Raw genomic sequence first — 25,145 nt, 5'->3', positions numbered from 1 at the left:
ACCAACACTGATGGTGAAAAACACACTATACTGTTGCACTACAGTAAGTCCCCAACTTCCAAACATTCGAGTTGTGAACTTTGACAGGTGTACTGTATAAGATTTACTTTGTTGTATCACAAACAAATCTGACTTACCTGGGACTTACTGTATGTACACGTATATGTGTATAAAATACAAAACATATATACACTATATAAATCATGATTACAGTACTATGTCAATCACTTCCTAGTACATTCCTTAAATGGAATTTCATAAAAGATTTATTTAAAATCTTTATTTAAATAAAAAAGCATTTTTGATCCCTTGGTAGTAACTCTATATTATAGTATCATTTAGCTATGCACAATATATGTAAAAAGGGGATAATTAGATTAGCACTCAGATTTTTCTTCATTTATTTCTTTAAGGATGAAAATAATGACATTCGTGGCTACTTAATCTATAAAATGTCACTGGAATTTTATTCCATAATTATCAGATGAAAATTCAGCAGTTGTGAAAGGTATATCTATTTCAAATAAGGCACTTATTTCCTTATCAGATTGAAATATTTATGTTAGCAGGGAAAAGCAACAGAAAAAAAGTGGTATAATGCATATACTTTTCTCCCCTAACATTAACACATTCCCACTAAAATCACCAGTGGTACATGCATGACTGTCCTATTGGGTAGCTTGTACATTACAGTGAGATATATGAATTACAGACCTTTCATGAACATGTTAAACATAATAACTGAAAAAGCAAAAGGGGGGAGTTGTAACTAGTCTTTCAAGTACATAATCACAATCATTATCATTATCACAGAAATAACCATTTACAGCATGCGATGAACAATAAAATAAGGCTGGGCGGTGATCATGATGGCAGTTGTAGGGAGTTGCTGATAGGTTTTGAATAACTACTTAGCTAGACTCTTCTGTAGGAACATTTCACACAGGTCTTTAAGAGGGCTATGAAATACATAAAGAAAAGTTCCCACTTTACACTAAAGTAATCAAATAATCAAGTTACATGAAATGAAAACATTTAATAACCTTTGTAGTTAGGGTATAAAGTGATACTGTAAAGATAAACTTGAGTTTTGCTTTCTAGGTAATACCTATTCATAAATTGGAGGCATGGATTTTGGGTGGCTAGGAAGGAGTGTTATCTTATGATATTTTTAGGATGAGATTCTTTGGGCTAACTCTTCAATCTCACCACTCTGGGAGAGCTATCGTAAGACAAAGTTTATACTTGATATGATTTCATATAACTTTGAACTATGTTAGTATGAAAGCTTCTTTAAAGGGTAATTTTCTTATAATAGAATATTGCCAAATACATATGCCTTAAAATCCTTCTCACTTAAAGACTATAATGTATTAATACCCTTGTACAATCAATAGAAGAAAAATTTGCCCATATTTGTTATATTTATTTTGATTATCTAATAGACCATGTAAAATTGCAAATAGACATTTTTTTCAAGTATCTTGAAAGTTCATTTCTGAAAAGACGATACAGATGTTTAATACAATTTTGTTATTTAAGTGATGGGAATTCAGAATTTATGAATGCTTAATTATGTCCTTAAGTCATCTTTTTGATGGTGACACAGTCCTGCCACCATCATTGGAATGTTGACAAGGAGGAGATTTTTGGAGATCATCTGATTCAACTCTCTAATATACAGATAGACAGTGAGGCTCAGAAAAGTTATTTGTGCAAGGCCACAAAGTCAGAAAGTGGTAGGGGTGTGCTTAGAAATTAGATTCCTGCTTCCTATTCTAAAACAGTGTTCATTCAAATATACTACATGCCCCAGCACACTCAACTGCAAAGTGCTGAAATGCTTCCTTAGGCTTCTAACTGTCCAGAAGAATGAATTGGGCTTCAGGGAGAAAAAGCCAATTGATTCCTTGGCAACAATCAAATGGACAGTTCTATAAAGGGTCACAAAGACTTTCAAAACTCAAGTGACTGTTCTGAATGGCTGGCCAATTTTAATTAATTCAGGTTGATTTATTTAATGTTCCCCAGAAACTGAGAAATGTTCAATTTGAGCTGCTTTATAGCATATTTCATGTTTAAACACTGAACTCAGAAACAGCTGTTTGCTCTGCTGATCTTGAATAAACCTGAGGAAGGAACTCTAGTAACTGTAAAGCTTAAGAAAATGCAGAACCTACTTAAGACATATATATTGCAGTAGAAAGGTGGATATCATGTGTACTGTACCTAAATAATACAATTATGAGAAAACCTGAAACCACCTTTTTGTTTTCTTTAATTTATAATTTGCATATTTATTGTGCTTAGCTTGGAAGTATGTACCTTCAACTAGAGAAAAATGCTTTTATATGTAGTTTCAGTGGAAAATTTTTTATTTCATGGGACTATTGTCATATAAATGCAATATTTCTGCTATTAAGTTCTAGAGACCCACTTCCATTTAAGAAAAGTCTGATTATTAATCCTTGTCGGTGTCACCTATAACATGAACTGGAGTCAAATCTAAAAGTTAAAACTGGACACAAGTACATCATAAGGAGCACTTGAAGTGCAAGGATCCAAAGCATTTGCTTTAATAATAGAGATTAGAAAAATAAATATACTACAGCATGATATTAAAAAATTTCAGTCATAAAATGTATATATGTAGATGACTCCAAACTATAATGACATTCAAGAAGATACATTAGAATTGTCTTACTCAACTTTCTTTCAAAATGTGACTTCTTTGCTAGGTCTAATCAATTTTTCTTCATGATTTATGGCCCTAGGTTATATAAGATGCATGTCTCACAAAGTTACATAATATAAAATATATAAGACAGTCCTCCAGTCCTTATTTTATAAATCAAAAACCAGCATGAAATTCCATGGGTAAATAAACTAATTATCAAATATAACTTTAAGTCCACCTAACTGCCAATTTTAATTAACTACTACATTATTGAAATTCATCTACTTATTAGAATAATAGTTTTTTTGGGAAAAAGTCAGAATTATAGTAGGCAATTTAAATAATTTCTCTTAGACACTGTAGAACCTATTTTGGGTTGGGGGATGGTGGAGATTGAACCCAGGGCCTCATGTACCACGGAGTTATACCTGCACTTGCTATGGGACCTATTTTTAAACACGATTTCCAAATTACATATTGTGACCTAGTATTAGATTATAAATATGGCTGGAGAAGGGGCTGGCAATGTATCCCAGTCATGCTGAACCTGCCTGGCAAGTGCAAAGTCCTGAGTTTGATCCTCAGTATCAGAAAAAAATATGGCTGGAGGATTTTTTTTTTTTTTTTTGCGGTACCGGAGATCGAACTCAGGACCTTGCACTTGTGAGGCTGGCGGTGACGCCACTGAGCTAAATCCCCGGCTGGCTGGAGAATTTTTGAAAGTTGTTCTGTAGACGTTACTGTGAGGGTATTTTCACACAAGGGAATTGACTTTCTGGTTTTTTAAATCTACTGTTTTGAGAGCCAATACTGGGTTTCCCATATAAGCTCTTTTACCTATTTATTTGCATGTTCATCATTTTGGAAGAGAAACTGTGGCTTGAATTGATAAATTTCATACCATCATGTTTATGTTGAGTACATATGACATAAATTAAAAAGTATTTTCAACAAAATTAATACATGTTTAAAGTGAATTATACTGTTTCTATTACATGAAAGGTATGAGATCATCTGAAATTATTACAGAATCTTAGAAAATCTGTGTTTTACACAGATGATGCTCAATGTTCATTAAATTACATATTTAAGCAATTTTTAATCATTCTTTAGTGATCAAAGCAAGTTAAAAAGAAATTGTTCTTCCAGCTGTTGATTTAAAAAAAAAACCCTCAAAACAAATATAGGCTACATTTAAAATTCTTTCAACTATAAAAGATCCACTCAAAACTGGTTAATTAGCCAAACAAATGCATTTAAGAAACAGAATAACTTTAAAAAATACAAACCAGAGGGCCGGGGATTTAGCTCAGTGGTGCTGCCACCTGCCTCACAAGCGCAAGGACTTGAGTTCAATCCCTGGTCCAAAAAAAAAAAAAAAAAATACAAACTAATAATTTTCTCTTTATTGACAACAAAGCCTACTCTTACCTGAGTATGGGAAGGTGGTAAGCCTTTTCGGCCATATACTCCAATCAGTGCGTCCTTCTGAAGAGAAATATTGAACTTCAGAAACTGTGGCTGATCAATAAAGAGCTGTGATCTCCAGAAGATCCCGGGAGGAACCTCTTGAATTGCTCTTCGGCCAATATCAAGTTCTCCGGAATCTATGGTGTTATTTTCCTGTGTAAATCCACCTAATTTTCCTGAATATGAGAGATCCATTGACAAAAACCAAAAAATTAAAACAAGTTTCTTTTCAAAGTATAATTTTCATTAAATGCTCAGGCACTTCATCTTCTTCTGATGGATGAAGTGCTCTCATATAATTTCCACTTTAAAAGATTTTTTGTTAGATATTGTTGTTTTACTAATTCTGATTTAACACATTCTTTAAGATATTTAAGTCAAAATCTTTCAACTTCCCATAAAGTATGCCTATTCCTGAAGCAGTTTTTACACCTACAGTTTTTCTTGATCATTTGAAACATAATTATCTTAAAAATTATATGTCTTGTTATCTCTCGGGAGAGATTGTCTGGTACTTAACAGTTATTCTAACCACATCATAACACTGCAAAGTGTATATGTGCTGCCGAAGCAAGCACAACACTGCAAAGTGTAAATTAAGGAAGAATGTATTGTGGAGATTTCCAAACCAATCTCTAAGCAAACAACAATAAAACCAATCAATAGTACTGATTTATGCAGTCCTCTCTATACTATATGCTAGGATGAATGCAAAATCCAATGTGGATAGGAAGGTAGAAAGGGGTTAATGGGGACACCAGGAGGTGAAAGGAAGGAGGAGCAAGTTTAAATTCTCAGTTTTTTAATGTAGGCTGTCACAATATTTTCTCTTCTTTTGACTCTCATTTCACACTTGCTTTCAGCCTTAGTGAGCAAACAGCATCATCCTTTTCACTGAACTTCACTTTGTAGGAATAAAAAACTCCCTGTTCCCCAAATGCCTGCCTTTCAGAGACTCTTTTTCTGCACTGACCTGGTTCTAGAAAACAGACCCAAGATTTCTCATTTTAGGCATGGTGTTTCCCCTTTACCTCTTGGCTGGAGTTACTCTATGGAGAAGAGTAATGAAAGAGGCTTTATAATTTGCCAGAGTGGAAATATGACTTCTCTGGCTCTTATGAAGAAAGGATCCATCTATCAAATTCAAACCTTTTAACATGATAACAAAGTTGACTTACAATTTTGTCTTTACATTAAACTTATAACAAAAATGTTAACTCAAAATTTTGAGGATTTAATCTCAAATCTGAGAGTTGTAAATTATTTTACCCTAATTACAGAGGAGAGATTCTTCTATCTGTGAAGAATTATTAATTGAATGCTGAGTTCATTTTTATTGAGTGTCTGCTAAGCCAGAGCACTGAGGTGATAATAAAAAACATATAATCCAAGAGTAGTACCTTTGAGATTATTTAACTTAAATAGCTTTTACCATCATTAGCTAACTAGATGGTCGGGGGGTCAAACACCTCCAAACTCTTAAGTCAAATGAGGGTCTAAAGCAATATATGATTGAGGGTCAGAGAAAGGTCATATCACCATAGGCTGGAGTTTTGAAGGATAAGTACCACGAGGTTTCTGAATTAGGGTAAGCATTTTGATTAAGAAAAAAAAGCAGTGTAAAAACGGATGTGTTAGGGTGCTGGTGAGCAGAGAAATTCATTGGGGTGGAAGGGAAGTCAGACAGCCTGGGTTTCAATGCTGGCTTTATCACTCACTAACTGAGAGATCTAAAGGGAGAGGCTTTATCTATGACACAAAACCTTATCTGGGGCTGGGGATTTAGCTCAGTGGTTCCGCTGCCTGTCTCCCAAGTGCAAGGACCTGAGTTGGATACCTGGTACCAAAAAAAAAAAACAACACCACCTCATCTGGAAAATATGGATGGCAGTGGGATCGCTCAGTTCCTGGAAGGAATACCCAAGGTCTGATATGGAATGTGCTTACTGCGGTCCTTGGTCCTCAGTATTGAATGAATGAAAGACATTAATGAGTTGTCATGGGACTAATAAGAGAAAGTTGGAAAGAGAAAATGTTAATTAGTTTGTACAGTGTCTTGACTATTAGATTAAAGAACATGGTATTTATACCTTAATATCTGTGATTTTTTTGTATTTTGCAGTTTTTTATACTGTGCATTTTTGTTTTTATTTTTACTCTATATTAAAGAGCATTATTATACTCTTTTTACTGAGGATGTAAACATACTAGCATATTATGTTATTATGGACATTATTTATGGTATGTCTTAAGAGTAGATATTTGAAGAATTATGGGTAAATGGTATTTTGTTAGTACAAAGGCACTTGGTTCTTGTGTTTGGTGTTGTGTATGTGTAATCCAGAGAAACAGAATTCAAGATTACTAAGAAACGTGCCCCACAGTTACAGATGAGTAAGGCAGATGCCCAGTTTATGGCTGATAGGGTATGAAGCAATTCACAATAAATTCACTCTTATAGGTAAATACGAAGTTTGAGGGAGAGTGCAGTTCTAGTAAATGCTAGGATTGCTTTTTATCTGGACTACTGCATCCTACAATGACACATGCACCATCATTTGAAAAGGACAGCTACAGTGAAATGGAGACCCATTAAAGGTTCTGAGCAGGCTAAAGGAGGAATGAAATCATTGTTTCAAGAACATTAAAGAGCAGTAGTATAGGACGTCTGGAAATGAAAAAATGAGTAAGAATAAAGTCTAATATCCCAGGTGTGAGGCAGAAGAGGGTTGCATGGGAAAGCTTAATGAAAAACATTATTTACAATTCACTTCCTCTCTTTCCCATTGTCCATAATCATGGCAGTTAATGGACTTTCAGATACCAGGTCTATTTTCTTCAACCAATTTGGTAATACAAAATGCTAAAAGGAATAAAATTTCAAAATTGAGTTACGGTTATCATTGTGATTTTCATATATCAACTCTGAGATTATAAACTGTGCATCATGCATATGATTTTTATTATTTATTTTACAATAATATACATTCATTGTAGCAAAATTTGGATACACAGTTAAAGAAAGAGAAAAAACTCATTATCAATACTCAAAATAGTATTTTGCATTTCATTTAAAAGACATCTTGTTTTATTTAGTGACATTTTTAAATATCTGAGCACAATTTCTACTTCTAATTTTAGGATGTTTCTGCACAGGAACCTACATTTGTCATGAATTAACTTTCACTGAGAAGACTAAAAGGGGGTAAGAAAAATCGAATTAACACATTGACAGGCAGTTTTACTTACATTATTTGCATTAAACTTCAAAACTACTCAATGAGACTGATGTTTTGAAAAGAGAAAACTAAGGCTTACAGAAGTAAATTATGTGTCTAAAGTAAATTATAGTGTCAAGATTCACAGTTAGGGCTGCATAATTCCAAAATCATGTGTTTTACATAATCACCAGTAGAATCTTTGGTTTTTAGTAAAACAAAAATATTAATTTAAATTACTTGGTTTAAAATCATTTGGCCTTTTTTTTTTATTAGTATAAGTTTACCATACACAATGATCATATTCATCCTGGGGAATTTGTACCCGTATATAATATATCTTAATTTTTTCTCCATTCCTCACCTTCCCTTCAACTCCTCTTCCCCTCTTCATTTACAAAAGCTCTGTTTCCATTTTTTTCCTTCATGTCTATTTCTGATAAAGTCATTTAACCTTTCTAGAAAGTCCACAGAGTTTATAATTATAGAAAACAAAATTAAATTTAACTTAAGAAAAATGACCAATTTTTATTTTTAAAACATACCTAGTATAATATAGAATATAATTCTTTATGTTGAAATATATAATAAATTCCTAGTAAGTTTTTGTCTTTTGGTTGATAATTTTTAAAATACTGGACAGTAGTAGTTCTCTTACCCACATAAATCCTATTTAAATACAGATATGGTTCATATTTTGATTCATTTATCCAGTTTTACACACTTCTAAGGCTATTATTATGCATTATTATTATTAGCAAGTTCTATCTGTCACTCCTATCTGAAGCTTATATAATTTAATCTATTATCTGGTGGAGATCTTTTCTATTGCTGCTTTAAACTAATTTAGGAGTTTTAACAGCATACTTGTATGCTCTGAGAGCTGGTAAAAATAAACTGGTGTTAATACCAGATTGTTTTTTCTCTCCAAAGCATCATCTTTGCTCCAGAGTATTAGCTTTGGTCACAGTAATCAAGTTCTGACTATGGTTTCACTACCACAAAGTAGTTTAATGGTTAAGTACTTTTGTTTTGCTGCTTTTTCCATATACTCATTTTGAGAAGTTGAAATCTTTCTCACTGCAATGTTATGAGGACCAATTGTTGGGTCAATAGGTATTTCTACTTATTCAATTAGTCACGCAGCTAATTTAAAAAGTGCCTCAACCACCACCACCACCACCCCATCCCCACCAAGGGAGATTGGATGTGCTTGTATGGGGCAGTAGTAGCTGTAATATTTTTTTGGTATCCTATAATTTTTTAAAAGCCTATCTAAATCATAAGCTCACAGAGTTTAAGTGCTGTGGAGGTCATATAGTCCAGGAAACTTCAAACAAATATAGTCATACCTTAGGGTACTGTAACATTGTGATGTGCATATTTGGTGCTCATCCCCACTTCCTGGAATACAACTCTTAAAATCCTTGGAATCTTTTAAGTGATAATGTGTTTTTGTATGCTACTGAATTGACTGGTGGCTGGTTGCTCAGAAGTGGGGTCACAGTGAAGGCTTGTCACTGGAAAGATCAAGGCAGATTAGAGGGTTGGGACTTTTGCCCAACCTCTGAATCTCGAGGGAAGGGAAAGGGGTTGAAGGACAAATTGAAAACCAATGGCCAATGATTAAGTCATCATGCCCATCCATGTAAAGAAGCCTCCATTAAAACTCAAGTTTAGTGAAGTCAAGTTTAGGGAGCTTCTGGACAGGTTCCAGGGGGATGTCCTCTTCCCCAAACCTCCTCCTATGCACCTGTTTGTCTGTGTCCTCTGTACTATCCTTTGCAAGGTAAACATACTTCCCTGAGCCCCGTGAGACACTCTGGCAAGCTAATCCAACCAAAGAAGAGGGTTGTAGGAACCGCAATTTGTGGCAAAGCTGGCCAGATGCACAGGCAAAACAACCAGAAGCTTTTGATTGGCATCTGAAGTGGGGAGGGGGCCAGCTCTCAATCAGTGGGATCTGCCTGTGTCTCCAGGTAGATATGCCAGAACTGACTTGCAGGAGAGGGACACTCAGCCACTGTTATCTGCAGAACTGATTGCTGAAATCCTCACACCTTTTGAGGTCACAGAAGTCTTCTATGTTGATGGTTGTGGTGTAATAGCAGAAAGAATGACTAGTTTTTTTTTTTTTCTTAACAGGTAAATTAAAGCTTTTTAATAAGGGAAGAGTAGATTGTTTTGGGTAATTAGTTTCTAGAATCCCAACAACTTCCACATGTATACTTCTAAAATCTTACATGATACATTGTCTTGCTTACAGGAAACCAAAAATAAATATTTTGTTGTGTTGGTGAAGCTTCTTTTAGTCAAGGCACTGTAAATTCAAGGAAGGGCTTTGGTGTTTTCATCTTTTATCAAGGGGAAAGTGTGAAGTTAAAAATGGGGTATTTAGGACTCTTGGTACACTTCCAACTAGATATATAAAAAAGAAGGAACATTATTTTTTTTGTTTGATAACCTGTGACCTTTTTACCTCCCTCCATCATTGTCCAAGAATGCTTTTCACCTGCTGAAGAGCTTCAAAATTACGAAGAGTCAAAGAGGTAAGAAATACAGTACTAAACATGGCAATGATTTATTTATTCCAACTGTCAATATTATGACAAGGATTTGTTCTTTTATCTGTCTACCTGTCCATTTAGAGTGGTAATTCAGACTGAGATGGTTGTCACAAAATGTAAAATAATGCATTCCAACTGAGAAAATTCAGCAGGTTATTTTTCTAATGAAAATGAACTTAATTTTAATGAGTATTGGATTCTGCCAATTCAATTATATAGTGGATGTTTCCCGTAAATTAAATGGGCAAATGAAATAGATACATTTAAAGCATATAAGGAGATAAAAGCATTCAAAAATATAGTAATAGTAAAGGTGAGTTAAAATGGACAACAGTTCCATTTTCCACCCCATTCTGAGTATATTTGATTAAACAAAATGTCACCAAGTAAAAGAATAACAGGTATAATTAGTATTTTGCTAAGCCTTGGTAAAGCCTCTTTTGTATACTACAAAGAAACAGAAAAGAGTTGATTCTAAAATATGTTAAACAAATCTTTTTTAAAGTATGTATTTGCCAATTCTTTACTTTTAATAGACCTGAAGGAGAAATGTAACAGAACTAGCAGCCTGTAGATAACTAAGCGTACTTTTTGGAAGTAGATCACAACATGATTTTTGACATATGACTAATAGGGATGTCAAAGAATTGAACATCTTAATTCTAGAAAAACATCTTTCCATTCCCATCTAGTTATTTTGTAGGAAGAGTGCTCATGTTTATATTTGTGAAAGAGGACAAGAGGAATAGAACACAGAATTTTGCTTCATTCTTCAAATGGCATTTATCTATGAATACAAAAACTATTTGAAAAAGTCCTCATTCAGAGAGGCATTTGCAATACATTTTTACCTTTTCTATTTCATAACTATCAAAATGTTTAACATATTTATATAATAAATAGGTCATGGCCTAGCAAACAGAACTACTAGCTGTAAGTATATTAATTATAGAAGAAACTAGGGTTTTAACAACATTATTATATGGTCTCAGAAAATTTTAAAAATTCAATTTAAATTTGCACAGATATTTTATTCAGAGGGACAATAAGATGATTTGAAAATACTCACTATTCTAGCTTTTTCTATGAAATATGAATCTAATCTCTAAAACCCTGACAACCTATATTTGCTCAAGTTATTGCAATACTTAGAGAAAATTCATTTTGAACAAAAGTCTTAGGATGTGTCTTTTCTAACAGGTAGATGCAGACCACATCTCTCATTATAATCAGTGAGAAAGAGATGTAAGGACATCATTGATTTTTCTCTGTTTAAATCCACCAAAGTGGCACCTTACATCAGTATAACATTTCTACCCAAGCCTCTAGTTTGAATATCAGGAGATCAGAGATGTGAAAGGGGCCTTTGTCTTCTAAAAATTCTGTCCTGTTACTTCTCATGAGATGGTGTGTGTCTAATTTGGAGAAGTCAAGTGTGGTCATTCCTGTTAGTATTTTTCAAATGCTCTTTATTGACTGTAAACACACCTGGAAGTCAGGGAGCACTGACACAATTTGATAAACTTGTAAATACTTGTGCAACTCCTTCCTCTGAAGCTCGTCAGTCCTCTTAGATAAAAGCCTGGATACTGAAGTCTTTCATCATGTTCTGAATCCCAGAAAACTTTGGCTTCAGAGGAAATAAAGGAAAGCCAGTTCTAAGACTCTTATCCTCCCTCACAGAGATCACTGCCTCTGTAAACCCCTAGAGCCTGAACCTGGGAATGATCATAGGAAACACCAAGGTTGTCTGCAGGGTTCACTAAGAGAAAAAGAAGGAAAAATGGAGGAAAACACAGAGCCAGGGGAACAGAGTGGCTTATAGTTATTCTAAACTCAAAGCTTGTGGGTGAGGTATCAAACCAATTAAAGCCTTCACAGTAAGAGTGAGATATACCAAGTCGTCAAACACAACAGGGCGCCATCTTGAAGATTTTTTTCAACATGTCCCGTTGTGCCTGAATGTGGGATCCACTACCAGTCTTTTTACCTGCAAACTGTGATTTTTTTTCCTTTTCATTAGGAAGGATGTGTCACAACAGTCTTAAAATACAGTTGTCAGTGTGTGGAAACATAAAGAGACCATGTACACAAAACTATTGTTACTCTTCTCCTTGTGTGATACCCAGCTTATATGAAAACATGTCTTTTAAAGTGACATTTTAAAGAAAGCCTTTAAAAAGGTACTTTGATCCCTGAAAAGCATTTTATAAATAATAGTTTATTGATAAGAGATGTTATAAGGACAAAACAGTATTTAAAATCATGTTGGTCATTGGGAGGCTTGGTGTCTCTGAAAATTATTTCATGACATCAAAAAAATCACTGAAAGTTACAAAATACTAAATATTTTCCATACATATCATGAATGTGCCACCTGCACAGGATACAATGCTTAAAATGGAAAGGCAGAAAAGAAAATCCAACTGTTAAGTTGTAACTGCAATTATTGAGGAGGGTAAGTAATAATATTATAGGTCCCACCGAGGTGCTAATAATCAAGACAACAGGAAGCAAAGTTAGGCATTGTAGGCACTCAACAATCCACCCTCCAATTCTATGACCAAACCTTGGGTTCATACCCTGACTGTGAGATTCTGAGAAAACAGTATGAACAACCATATGCCATAAAGTAACATATGGATAGAGAGTGATACATTACAAGCTAAATAAAAAAAAATATAGCTACTTTGAAATGTATTTTAATGGATAAAATCAATATAGCATCTAATTAAATAACTACTATACATTACAATAACACAAATACTATAAACAAAATTGAACAAAAGTCAATGTTCTTGCAGCCCTTTTAGTCCTATTTCTTCAATTCATAGGAAATCTTCTACCTGCTATAAAATCTAATTCTCTGAAGTTGTCTCGTATCCAAGAAAAAAATGCACAGTAAGCAGTAATGTAAAATTTAAAAACAATTGGGATTATTTAAACAGAATGAATCATATATATGTGTATATACACAAGTAGGTTTTTAATTTGTACTTATATCAAAGATTTTTTTTTCAATTGGAGAAGTCATTTGGCATAGTTACATTAACCAATGTTTGCAGCTTTTTATTTTAGTCTTATATCATCCCCAAATATCCTATGCTAAATTTTAGTATTCACCTCATTGTCCCTTTCAATTAAGCTAGTGTTGAGATGTCCTGTCACTGTAGCCTCTACTTTATCCTGCTGTACATTTTCTAATTCACTTTAGTGGTTCATTTGATTTCTGTCTTCCTAGCAATTCATAAGCTCTGGGAACAACACTGACTGCCAGTTTTATAAACTGGTATATTCTCAAAACCTCACTTAAGCACGATATATAACATATGCTTATAAATAAATGTAAAATGAATTAATACTAGGCATTCAAAGTAAAATTAAGGCTAAGATTCCTTTCATAAAATCCAAGTAACTAAAAATTAAATAACTAATGATAGGGCTTTCCTTTACTGCTTTACAGAATATTATTGAGCTAACTTAAGGATCTATCTTCTTAAGAATTTTACTAGAAATTATAAATCATAACCTTGAATTGCAGAAAGAGAGAACTAATAATTAGTGATATTTATCACTCCTTGGTACCCTACATGCACTTTCTTAAACCTCACTATTACCCTATAAAGAAACAGGAAGTTAGAGAAGGTAATTTGCTTAAAGGCCAGGGAATGGCTGATCTTCAGTTCTTAACCATATACTGTATTTCTTTTAGGGCTTGGAATATGTCACTCCAAGCTCTTCTTGCCTTGATGGTTTGTGTTGAGAAGTCTGCTGTGATTCTGATGGGCTTTCCTTTGTATGTGATTTGTTTCTTTTCTCTAACTGCTTGTAGAACTTTGTTCTTCTGTTGAGTTTCTGGAATCTTAACAATTATATGCTTATGTGTAGAATTTTTTTGATCAAGGCTATTTGGAGTCCTATACGCCTCACTTATCTGTATGTCAAGCTCTTTTCCCCTGCTTGGGAAGTTTTCTGCCATTACTTCTGTGAAGAGTTTTTTTTATGTCATCTGCACTCTCTCCTGTTTCTTCATTGACTCCAATCAATCTTATATTATTCTTCTTTGCATCGTCTAGCAGCTGCTGGATTGATTTCTTGTTTTCCCTTATAATTTTGAAGGAATTTTTCTTTTCCTGGTTACTAATTGCAATCTTATCTTCTATATGTGAAATTCTGTCTTCACATTGGCTCATTCTGCTGTGCAGACTTTCAATGGAGTTTTTCATCTCCTGGAAATCTATTTGCATCTGTTTTATGGATTCCATTTGTTTCCTATATTAGGATTCCATCATGTTCCTCAGCTCCTCTCTAGATTTATTAATCATGTCTTGCACTATGAGCACAATCTTTGCTGTTATCTTAGTAATTATTTCTGATTTCATTTTTTCCAGATCCCCTTTTGTTGCCAGTTCAGTGGGTCCAGGTGGTTGAGTATCAGAGTGTTCCATCTCATTTCCCTTTGGGGTTGCTGTAGGTGATCTGGAAGCCTGGTTTTGAGACTTATTTATGTGTTTTCTCATTTTGACTGGGGGGGGCAGTGGGGGGTGCTGTTGGCACCTGCGCAGCTCACCTCCTCTGAGCTGGGAGAGGTGGGATAGGGGCCGAGAGTGGCGGGAGGGATGGTGGCCGGGAAGCCCCTTCCTCTGGGCTGGGAGTGACAGGACAGATGGCGGCCCAAAAGCCCTTTCCTCTGGGCTGGGAGTGGCGGGACAGATGGATCCATATACTATATTAATATTTACTTTACATACACTTTATGCAGGACACCATGCTGGACCTTTATATACTTTATACCATATCATTCATTCATCCATTCATTCAACAGTTTTTGAGAACCTATTATAGGCCAATAACTGAGCTATGAGTTTGGGGTAGAACACGTTAGCAAACAAGGTATACATTAAAGTATTTATTTTGACTACTCAAAAACATCCTAAGGGGTATTACAAATTCCTTTTAATTGATAAGAAAAATACAGACACAAATAAGCTTTATAGCTTGTCCCAAGTAATATAGGCATTAAGGAGTAGAGTTGGACAGGAAACCTGGTGATTTGGCTCAAGAGTCTACATTCTATCTATGTTATATTGCTTCTGTATCAGAGTGTGGTGTTGAGCAGCCAGATTGTGGAGAGCCTTGCAAGTCATTTAAAGAATTTAATTCACTGAAGGGAGTCAGGTGAGGTATTATTACCACAAACTTGTACATGGAGTAAAGACAACCAAGGCTGGAGACAACACAAGTAGTGTTGCTATCTATGGCTGCTATAATTCAGGTGAGAAATGATAGGATGTAAATCATATTATGGAGTTAGAATTATCAGGAGTTTGCAAGTGATTGAATATGAGAGATAAGAGAGAAGAAGCCGGGTATGACTCTTGAACTTCTAGACCAGGTGACTAGGTCAATGATGATATTTCCTGATACAGAAATCCCTGAAGGAGAGGTGATGTGGCAATTGTGTTTCTCAAAGATGATCATACATTTTCCATTTCACCTGGCTCTGTGCAATAAGTACCCCATTTCTCTAGTCAAGACGAGCTTAACTGCCCTGTTGGTGAAGCTAGTTAAGTTCACTTCTTGATTAATAGGATGTGATAAAAGTGATATCCTCACATATCCCATGTTAGATCATAAGAAGCCTTGTAGCTTCTGTCTAGATCTACTGAAATGCTCCCTCTTGGGCTACTCCTCTTCAGAACCATCTACTACATTCTGAGGCTCCCAAGCCACATAAAAGGCCATGTTTATGTGTTCCAGTCCATAGCCACAGTAGAGGTGAGTTTGAGTCAACAGGCTGTATGAACTGACAGCCATGAGACTGAGCTATCTTGGACTTCTAGTTTAACAGGGCCCCATCTGACACTTAGGAGCAATTGCAAGAGAGTCCCAAGCAAGAATGCAAGAACTTCCCAGTCAATTGACAAAACTGTGAGAGACGATAAATTGTTTTTGTAAGCTATTGAATTTTGGTATGGTTTGTCATGCAATAATAGATAACCAAAGTTGTTGATGAGGTCAATTTTAAACACATGGAGTTTAGATGTTTGGAAGACACCCAAATGGAGATGTTCCAAAGAAATTTGGATAGATTTTAATGTAGTTGAAGTCTAGAGTCGAGGAGAGCAATCTTGGCTGGACTTATTGATTTAAGAATATACAGAATATAGAATATAACTAAAACCAGGAGAGTGGATGAGATAACCCAGAGTAATTACATTATTAAAGAGCAGAGTCCTGAGGAACAGTATATATTCCTAACAGGTAAAAGGAGATAAACCAACTAAACAAACTGAGATGTTACTATTAAAAAAGTCAGGAAGAAAAAGAAGTCAGGAAGAAAGTCATGATGAATGTACTATCATAGAAACTAAAAAAAAAGAATATTTCAAGTAGGAGGGATAGGTCAACTCTAATATTATCAGGAACTCAAATATAATGAAAAGTGAAGAGTATTCATTCGTGCTCTTGACATGGCAATGGTCAACTCTGGAAGACATCAATTTCAATGACTGGTAGTGATAGAAGGTAGTCATGAGAAAGGAGTACTGCAAAAGCCAGACTGTAATAGGAGTAAGTGGAAGGTAAAGAAATAGGTGTAGGGAATATACATAGTATGTTCAAGAAGTTGGCTGCAAGGAAAGAAACATTGAATAGGGGTAGAGTAGGAGGCAGTCAAGAATTTTCTACCCCCTAAGACAAGAAAGACACTGGAATGTTCAAATGGTGACTAAACAGTATCAGCAGAATAGGAAAACTTTTCTTCATTTAAATTTATGGAAAACCTTTAAAGACATAGAACTTAGAGTACTCATCAAGAGTACTAATGGAATAAATACCTGAAGAGTACTAATGGAATAAATACCTGAATTTGGGGAGAAAAGGGTGAAAGGATACATCCACATATGAATGGAAATTTGTTTACAGGAAATTAAGAGAGCACCCTCTGAAGGTTTCAAGTTTTTCTGTTGAACAGAACACAAGGTCATCTACAGAGAAAGGGTTCTGAGTATTGTAGGAAGATTTGAAATAATTGTTGAGAAGTACAGGGGAAAATGCTTTGGAAGGGGAGTACAGTTGGGATACCAGACTGTTGAAGTTGGTGAGCCAAAAGATAAGTATTATTATTCCCTTTTCACATGTGAGGAAATTGAGGCTCAAAGAGGTTAAGTAACTTGTTCAAGGTTACAACGTAAACAAATGAAGGAGCTAGCATTTGAATACAGGCCTATGTGTTTGTTTCCAGTACATTAGGCTAAATGAGTTCCATGGTCCAGGGGAATAATTTTAGTTTGTAGAAAAAGACTGTCTGAGCTTAAAACTTTATTCTTACCTATTTAGTCATTTTGTCTATTTCCATCCATGTTTCCTAAGGTGCTATACTTCTGATATATCAAGTCTAAAATATGCAGTCAAGAAAGGTCTCAGGAATAATAAGTAAAGGATCATGACATACAATATAAATTCTTCTTTAGATACTAACTACTATTTAGAAGCTTTGGTTGATTATTAACTTAAAGGCAAGTGAGAGTTTACTGAAACATTTAGCACAGTGACTGTTTCTTAGAATTATATTTACAGAAAAAAATAGGACTCCATAGGTAAGAGTATTGCATTTAGAAACTGTGCAGTAATTTTCTCATTATGCTTAGCACAGTTAATTCCCATAGTAAGCTTTGTTCAGTTCTCAGGATTTCACAGGGTTGTAATTTCCTAGAATTTCTAAAGAGATGATATGATCAGCTTCTATAGACAATTTATAAATGTGAAATAGTGCATGAGAGTGCGTGGGTATTTCAAGTTCATGATGGAGGTCTACGAGTAGATTTTAGGTACCTTGTTTATTGTAAATAGAGTCCCCTCCTGGCCTCTATGCCCCAGGACTGTAAATATTTAAGAAATAGGCACTAAAAATATTTATTTGGAAAAATGAAAATAAGAATTATGTTCATCACTTAATAGTTTGTTATTTCTCACAGTAGTATTTGAGACAAAGAAGACAAGTGACTGTTGCTTAGATCATGTTCTGAGTTCTAGGCATAGACAGAAATTGCCTTAAAGGAAAGTTGCTGCAAACACCCTCGTCAGTTGGCAGGCTGCAGGATCAGTTCTCCAGTGAACTTAACAAATTCTGGGGGTATCTCTTGACTCTTATCTTTTATGTGGAAGGTTTCTTTATATAGGTAAGAGAAAGGCACTAAATGCATGTTCAATAGTTACTCTGTGATCTCATGGTGAAATTTCAGTTCCTCTTAGAGAAGGAGATGAACAAAAACTGGTTTTGAAACTATATTTCTTTGAAAATTATGAAATTATTTTAGTGGTTTGTAACTAGTATTTGTTACAAAATTATTAACAGAATAGAAAATACTAGGGTACATTTCACTAAATAAGGGACAAGTACTATCTTAGGAAACATTTTGGATATATGTATGTACTCTGGTTCTGATGTAACTTGTATTTCTTATTGAGGTCAGAGTCAATAGTTTAAGAGTCACCTAGTTTAGAGGACTCCATAGAGATCTCTGAAGCATATTTATGTCATATTTTTTCTATCCTCTGAAGCTGATATACTCTTAGACAATTTATTTCAGTGTTGTTTTAAATTTTTCTTGCAAATATGAACTACTACTCACTTTGTGTGAACTTACAAAGTAACTGAAAGGAGCTAGGATTTGAAGATAGTCTTATAAGAGCTGAAGGACACTGATGTGAGGAGATATATTCTCTGGCACAATACCAGGAAGCACTGCAGAGGCTGGGGACGCACCTCTGAATCCTCAGCTTTCTCGGTGCCATCCTTTCTAAGTACTGCGCCTTACTCTATTTTCATTTTAATCACAATAAAATGTTAGGGTATTGAAAAATAAATAAAATATCCACAACAAAGCATATATTTCTTTAGTATAAATAGAATTTCTTCAGTCTATAAAAATAGTTTTCTACATGTGTGGTTAGTGAGTACCACTGGACCATTTTCACAGGAACTGCTCATTTTAAGAGAGAGTCTAAATTTCAATCAATATAAAAATAAATACTCAATTTCTGTGCAGTTCATATGTGTGTTATCAATGTAAAAACAAGCAATTGTTTATGGTAATGGAAATTTAGTTAATTGCAATTTCTCATCTACAGTTTCAATTAGGAAAGCTTTTCTTTACCACTCATCAATCCATCATTGTACAGTGACTGCCCTTTCTATTGCAGGTATGGCCACATGTCAGTTATTAGCTAATTTCTTTTGGAATATGTAGAAATTTGTATAAAAAGGTTCCACATTGAGGAGGCATTTAATTATGAAAATCTAATGTCTTATAAAATTCCTCAACCTCCTTAGGGAGGAAGAGAAGTATAAAGTATCACTGTTAAAATAGAAGTGAAGATGGGAAGGCCAACAGCAGAAAATTTTAAAAGCATTAGTCATAGTAAATGGGTACATGCAAAATAGCAGCATATATGTTCCTTAAATATGTATTAGCTTCTTTCTAGCCTTGCAAAGCAACAGCCACTTGGGATGAACATAATTCATGGCAAAGCAAAATACAAATATACTAGACAAAAGAAACAGAGAAAGAAGACCTAGGGAAGTTCTTAAAGGCAAACAATTCATTTATCAGAAAAAGATAACTTGATCATGTTGCTCTGAGATATAAAATATTAGCATGTTTTATAAATTGTCAGAGGATACCAAGATGTATCCTCTGACAACTTAATATGCCAAAATATATTAATATACATATGCATGTATATTTTTTGAGTGTTTCCATTGGAAAAATTAAATACAGCATTTTCTAATCACTTAAATTCCATTTTTAACTTAGAGCCAATTGATTTAAAATCTGTTAGCTCACAAACTTTTAAAGGTTTAGAGAAAGGGCAACCAGGCAAAGGTCAATAAATTACATTCCTTTAATGCGTTTTGTACTTAAAAGCTTTTATAATAAAATTAATATAGTATTCTGACTTCACAGACATGTTGAATGAGAAAACTTAATATACCCAGGGTATTGTAAGGGATGACATACTGAATTGAAATCCATTTGTGGACTGAAAGTAAAACTCAATATACACTTGCAGGAAGAAAGGCAGAAAAGCCTGCGCATCAAATGAGAAGGTGGAAAATCTTATTATTCCTGTAACAGAAATGTGAATTTTCAACTTTCAAATAAATTAGTAAGAAATATTCAAGAAACCATGGTATCTGTGCATTAGGTCCTAGGTTCAATCCTTAGTACTTAAAAAATAGGTGAAAACTATAATTTCCAAACATTTTCTCTCTGCAAAATAAACTGGATATAAGCATGGGTAAAATAAGTTTATGGAAAAGGGATATGAAAAGTAAAACATAGAGATCCATAATTCTTTCTCTTACCATTGTCGGCAGAAGGCAATGACACAGTGTTTGTTGGCATGGTATCAGAATTCACTTTTCCATTTTCAAATGTGTCATTTTCAGTCTGCTGTAACTGCCAGTTGAGGCCAAATAGATGCATTGCTGGGGGTAAAGAATAGAAGTTGTTTAAAGGTCTGCTGCTTTTAACTTCAAACCCAAATGGTAAGCATGTTTGTAACATGTTTGTAACAAGAGTCACATGTAAAGTTAAAATTTCCATTTTCTTCAGTATCAAGGATAATTGCACAATAAAAATTATAAAAGTTTCACAAACACAAGTAATTTACACATAAAACCATGCAATATGGCAGCATTTCAATAATGATTTAATATTAGTTAATTGGTACCAGGAAAGTCTTAGGAATGGATCATTATTTGTTATAATTTGTCTGTGTTCCACTTTTCTCCACCTTCTAAGTAATCTGTAGAATGTTCTGTAACAGCATTTGCTGAACATGTTTGACCACACATCATCTGCATATTTACAATGTTGTGTTGCAACATCTATAGTTCTCAAGAGACATGATACTGTATGTTTGGAAAGGCAAACAGTGATTTCACTGATTAATTTGTATATGAAATGATCAGAATGGATTTAGATCTGTAAAATAAAAATGGAATATATTAAATTGAGGACAAGTAGTTTTTGAATTTATGACATACAAATCAACAGTGACACAGATCACAGAGCATGTATATACATCAGGTAATTTCATGTGATTGTCTCATGTTGATATGATAGTAATTTATAAATTAAATAGTTATAAATTAATGAAAATTTTATAAATGTATTTAGTAATTTTTTTTATTTAAATATTTAGGGAACATAACTAGAGGATGATATGATGTAATTATAAATTTGTAACTAAAATAATTTAAAGTTTAATGTATTATTTAATATATTGAATATGCTATTTTTCTCAACTTATCTAAATATTTAGAATTTCACTGTATATTAACCATTAACAATTAATAAACATTCATTTGTGCTTCATAGACTATAGTTTAGAAATTATTTCATAAGAAAAACTATTCATAAGGAGCAGGGATGGTCATAGGTATTACTCTATCATGAATGAGAGCTTTATTGATATTATTTTGCTTACTATACATATTGGAATTTACCACAGAGATGGAAAAAGATGTTTTAAAAGCCTTGTCAGAGGCAGTATGATAACTGCCACTGTAAAAGAGCTGTTATTAAATATATAGTATACTATACAATAAAATTGGCACAGTGTAATGAGCAGTGGCTTTGGCGATAGTTAAATTTTTGTACAATCCTTAGTCTATGATTTCTTCTTGGATAAATTATTGCTAAACATTAAGTTTACTTAAAGATGAGGCTGGTAGAGCAAACTAAAAAATAATAGGAAATAGGGATATAGATCAAATGGGAAGGGGATCAGGAGATGGAGAGAGGAGAGAAAGGGAAGGGGATGAAAGAATAAATTAAGATGTGTTAGGTATACATACCAACTTCTCACAAGGAACGTAATCATTATATATTGCAAACATGTACTGTAAAAAACAAAAAAGTAAAAGAAAAACAAGGAAAAAAATGAGGCCTGTTAAAACTACTTAATTTAACTGATGTGAAAATTCTTTTTTTTTCATACCGGGGATCGAACTCGGGTCCTCGCCCTTGCACAGCAGGCAGCGAAACCACTGAGCTAAATCCCCGGCTCTGATGTGAAAACTCTTGACAAAGCATATGAGTTATTTTTGGCATATAGCAGTACAGTTCTTACTACACAGGTATTTCATATTCTTGACTCCAGATCACTGAACTATTTTAATTCACAGTGCCTAGACCATGCTAACTCTATAAACAATCCCTCTTTCTTATAAAGCTCCTACCCACTGTAAAATACTTGTTCATCACTCAGATGATAGATGTTAATTTTTTGTTTTTTGAGATACTTGCTGTGACTGGGCTGAGTGTCTTTCCTGAGAATATTCTAGCTAACTTTTGTATATAATTTAAGTACAAATAGGCCTAAGAATACAGTGCCTGGTACTTAGTAGATCTCAACAAAAACCTGTCAACCAAATAAACTGAAATTAGAAATACTTTTATTTTCTGAAATTTTAAATTCTAAGAAAAGATTGTTGTGTATAATATTAATTTAAAAAGTAAATTAAAATATATAAATAGCCTATGAAGAGCATATTAAGTTGCCATTAAGAGTTATTAAGAGCATATTATTAAGTAATGTATGAAAAGTAGATGAATAAAAAATTCAGTATCTATGACTGAATTTCAAAAAAACAAACAATTTTGGGATATCACATGATCAGTCTCACATTCTTTTATTAATATCTGATATAAAAGCATTATAGGAAGAAACATACCAAACATAGATAGCTACATCTGTCCTGTATAAGGGTAAGAAATGTATATATTTATAATCCTTGTTTAAAATACCAATTTAAACACTGATTTTCACAGATTAAGATATAGATATTTCAGAATTCTTGAATTTATAACTTGTCATTCTGTAAAGAGGTAAAACTTCATATGTCATCTTGCATTAAATTACATACTGTTTGAGTAGCAAAATGTCGGGAGCTTTCTAAACATTTATCAGTACATACATTTTCCAAGGTTTTGAACAAAATGAGAACTAGTTCTGCTTACAAAAAAGGTTTAAATGACATATTGTAGCATAGCAACAATAAATACAGGCCATCTCTGACTTAGAATGGCTCGACTTCTAATTTTTTGACTTTATGATGCTGCAAAAGCTGTATACAGTCAGGAGAACCATACTACGACTTTTGCATTTTCATCTTTTGCCTGGGTTAGAAACATGTGGCATGATACTCTCCCAAGGCCTGACAATGTCATGGAACAGCAACTCCCAATCAGCCTCCTGATCAGCAGTGGAAATGACAGAGATTCTGCAGTGTACTGTGTTGCTAAGCTAGGGTGTTTGGTAGGTTAAGTGTATTAAATTCACTTTTGACTCTTGATATTTTCAAACTTTGATGGGTGGGTCTATCAGAATGTAATCCCCATTGTATGTCAAGGAGTACCTGTGTTCTAATAGGATCAAAGTTTTCATCATGAACAATAGTTCATCATCATTGAGATCTTTTAACATAAAAAATCTTTTATGATAGATTTGTTCATATTATTGGTTTCAACAGACTTTGATGGGTAGAGATAATCCATGGGATTGTGCACAGATGTCAATGTTAAAAAGGTAATAGGCTGCTTGTGTTAGAAGTATTTTATTTTTTGCCAGATGGGCAACAGCATGCATATATATATATATATATATATATATATATATATATATATATATATATGGATTCTGATTCTACTTAAGATGCTGCATAATGAGAATCATGCCCAATAATATTTTATCTTGTTTAATACTTCACTGAAAACAGAAACCAATAAGTTGTTTGCTCTTAGGATACTATCTACTTGAAATTATCAGTGTTCGTATTTAGTGAAGATCTTGACAATGTGTATGACTTAAGACTTAAATTATAAATGAGAGTTACTGGGGAGAAGGCAGAATATTCAAAAAGTCAAGAATGCTCCAGAAATTACTGAGCAGTGTTGCCTTGAAACTATATGTGATATCTTGGCAGACAAATAAAGGAAAAATTAGCTAAATAAAATACATGTGTAAATAAGATGGCTAAGTCCAATTCTTCATTCCTGAGCTGGAAAGCAGATTTGAACATTGGGAGGGGATTTGTTGCCACTATTCACATCTGGTACCAAAGATCCTTTGTTCATGCATATCCTGTGGGGAAAGGGTGTGTGGGAAGAGTGGCAAGAAGTAGCTGGCAGCTTTGTACTCTGATGAGTCCCTTGCCCCTCCAGGGGCAGTGCCTAGGTGAGGAGTTACATGGTAGGAGCGATACCAGGTATTCTCAGCAACAGAGTATTCCTCATGCTCTGTCAGAACATTATGACGCAATAAAAAAAGCTCAGTGAGCAAACGCTATCATGTACTGTGCTAGGGCTTCACTTGTATCATTTCATGTAAGCTTCACAAGTGCTTCATTAAATAACTACTACTCTTTTTTTCTTTCTTTTTTCCTTTTAAAATTAAGAAATTGGAGGCTTTTTGAGATAAGGTAAGATATAAGAATCTCGTAGGAGGTAAAGTTACAAGCTACTTAGCAATGGACCTAAACCTTCAATCTACACTTCCTGGTGACAAGTGGTACACCACTATACACTTCTGCTGCACCAAAGAGAGAAAGAGTGGACATGGCGCATAGGCAACAATATTACCAGGCAACATCTGTTTGTTCCAAGCACTGTTCTTCCAAACAAGTAGTTTTTCACTATACTATAATGGCTAATATGATGATAATGTTGATGAAATTAAGATCAGATTAACTTAAAAGATTCTTAAAAATGATACTTTAAAAATTGCATAAGTAGCTGCGTTAGTGGTGCATGTCTATTACCTCTAGGAGGCTAAGGCAGGAGGACTGCAAGTTCAAACCCAATGTGGGCAATTTAGGGAGATCCTGTCTCAAAAGGAAAATAAAAAGAGGATGGTGATGTAGCTTTGTATCTCCCCCCCCATTACATAAAAAATAAAACTTGTGTGTGTAATATCATGTTTATAAATTTTAAAGTTATTAGGAATAATATTGGTTCATATTTTGTCTTTAAAATTTATTTGATTTCATGTTTCACAGTTTTATATTGCATTTTTTATGTATTTCTAGATGGTTTTAGAGAAAGCTGGTTTTTTTTTTTTTTTTTTTTTTTTGGTACCGGCAATCGAACTCAGGTACTTGTGCTTGCAAGTCAGGCGGTGGAACCACTGAGATAAATCCCC

The 25,145-nt window shown here is 34.0% G+C and overlaps 1 protein-coding gene across 28 annotated transcripts in view; it reads right to left on the bottom strand.

Moving 5' to 3' along the window:
- Positions 1–25,145, bottom strand: part of Tenm3 (teneurin transmembrane protein 3) — a 2,554,979-nt gene that overhangs the window by 121,032 nt on the left and 2,408,802 nt on the right. For all 28 annotated transcript variants that reach the window (XM_087217023.1, XM_087217025.1, XM_087217024.1 and 25 more), the window contains 2 exons: positions 20,305–20,427; positions 4,109–4,323 (listed from right to left, as the gene is read on the bottom strand). In XM_087217023.1, the coding sequence (XP_087073149.1) occupies positions 4,109–4,323; positions 20,305–20,427 (338 nt within the window). The remainder of the gene's footprint in view (positions 1–4,108; positions 4,324–20,304; positions 20,428–25,145) is intronic.

Source organism: Heterocephalus glaber, unplaced genomic scaffold, assembly GCF_053883595.1.
Source record: "Heterocephalus glaber isolate CG9 unplaced genomic scaffold, H.glaber_assembly_v1.0 deba00001461, whole genome shotgun sequence".
In the NCBI taxonomy this organism is placed as follows: domain Eukaryota; kingdom Metazoa; phylum Chordata; class Mammalia; order Rodentia; family Bathyergidae; genus Heterocephalus; species Heterocephalus glaber.
Note: the sequence above shows the minus strand (reverse complement) of the source record. Positions and strands in the feature narration are given on the sequence as shown.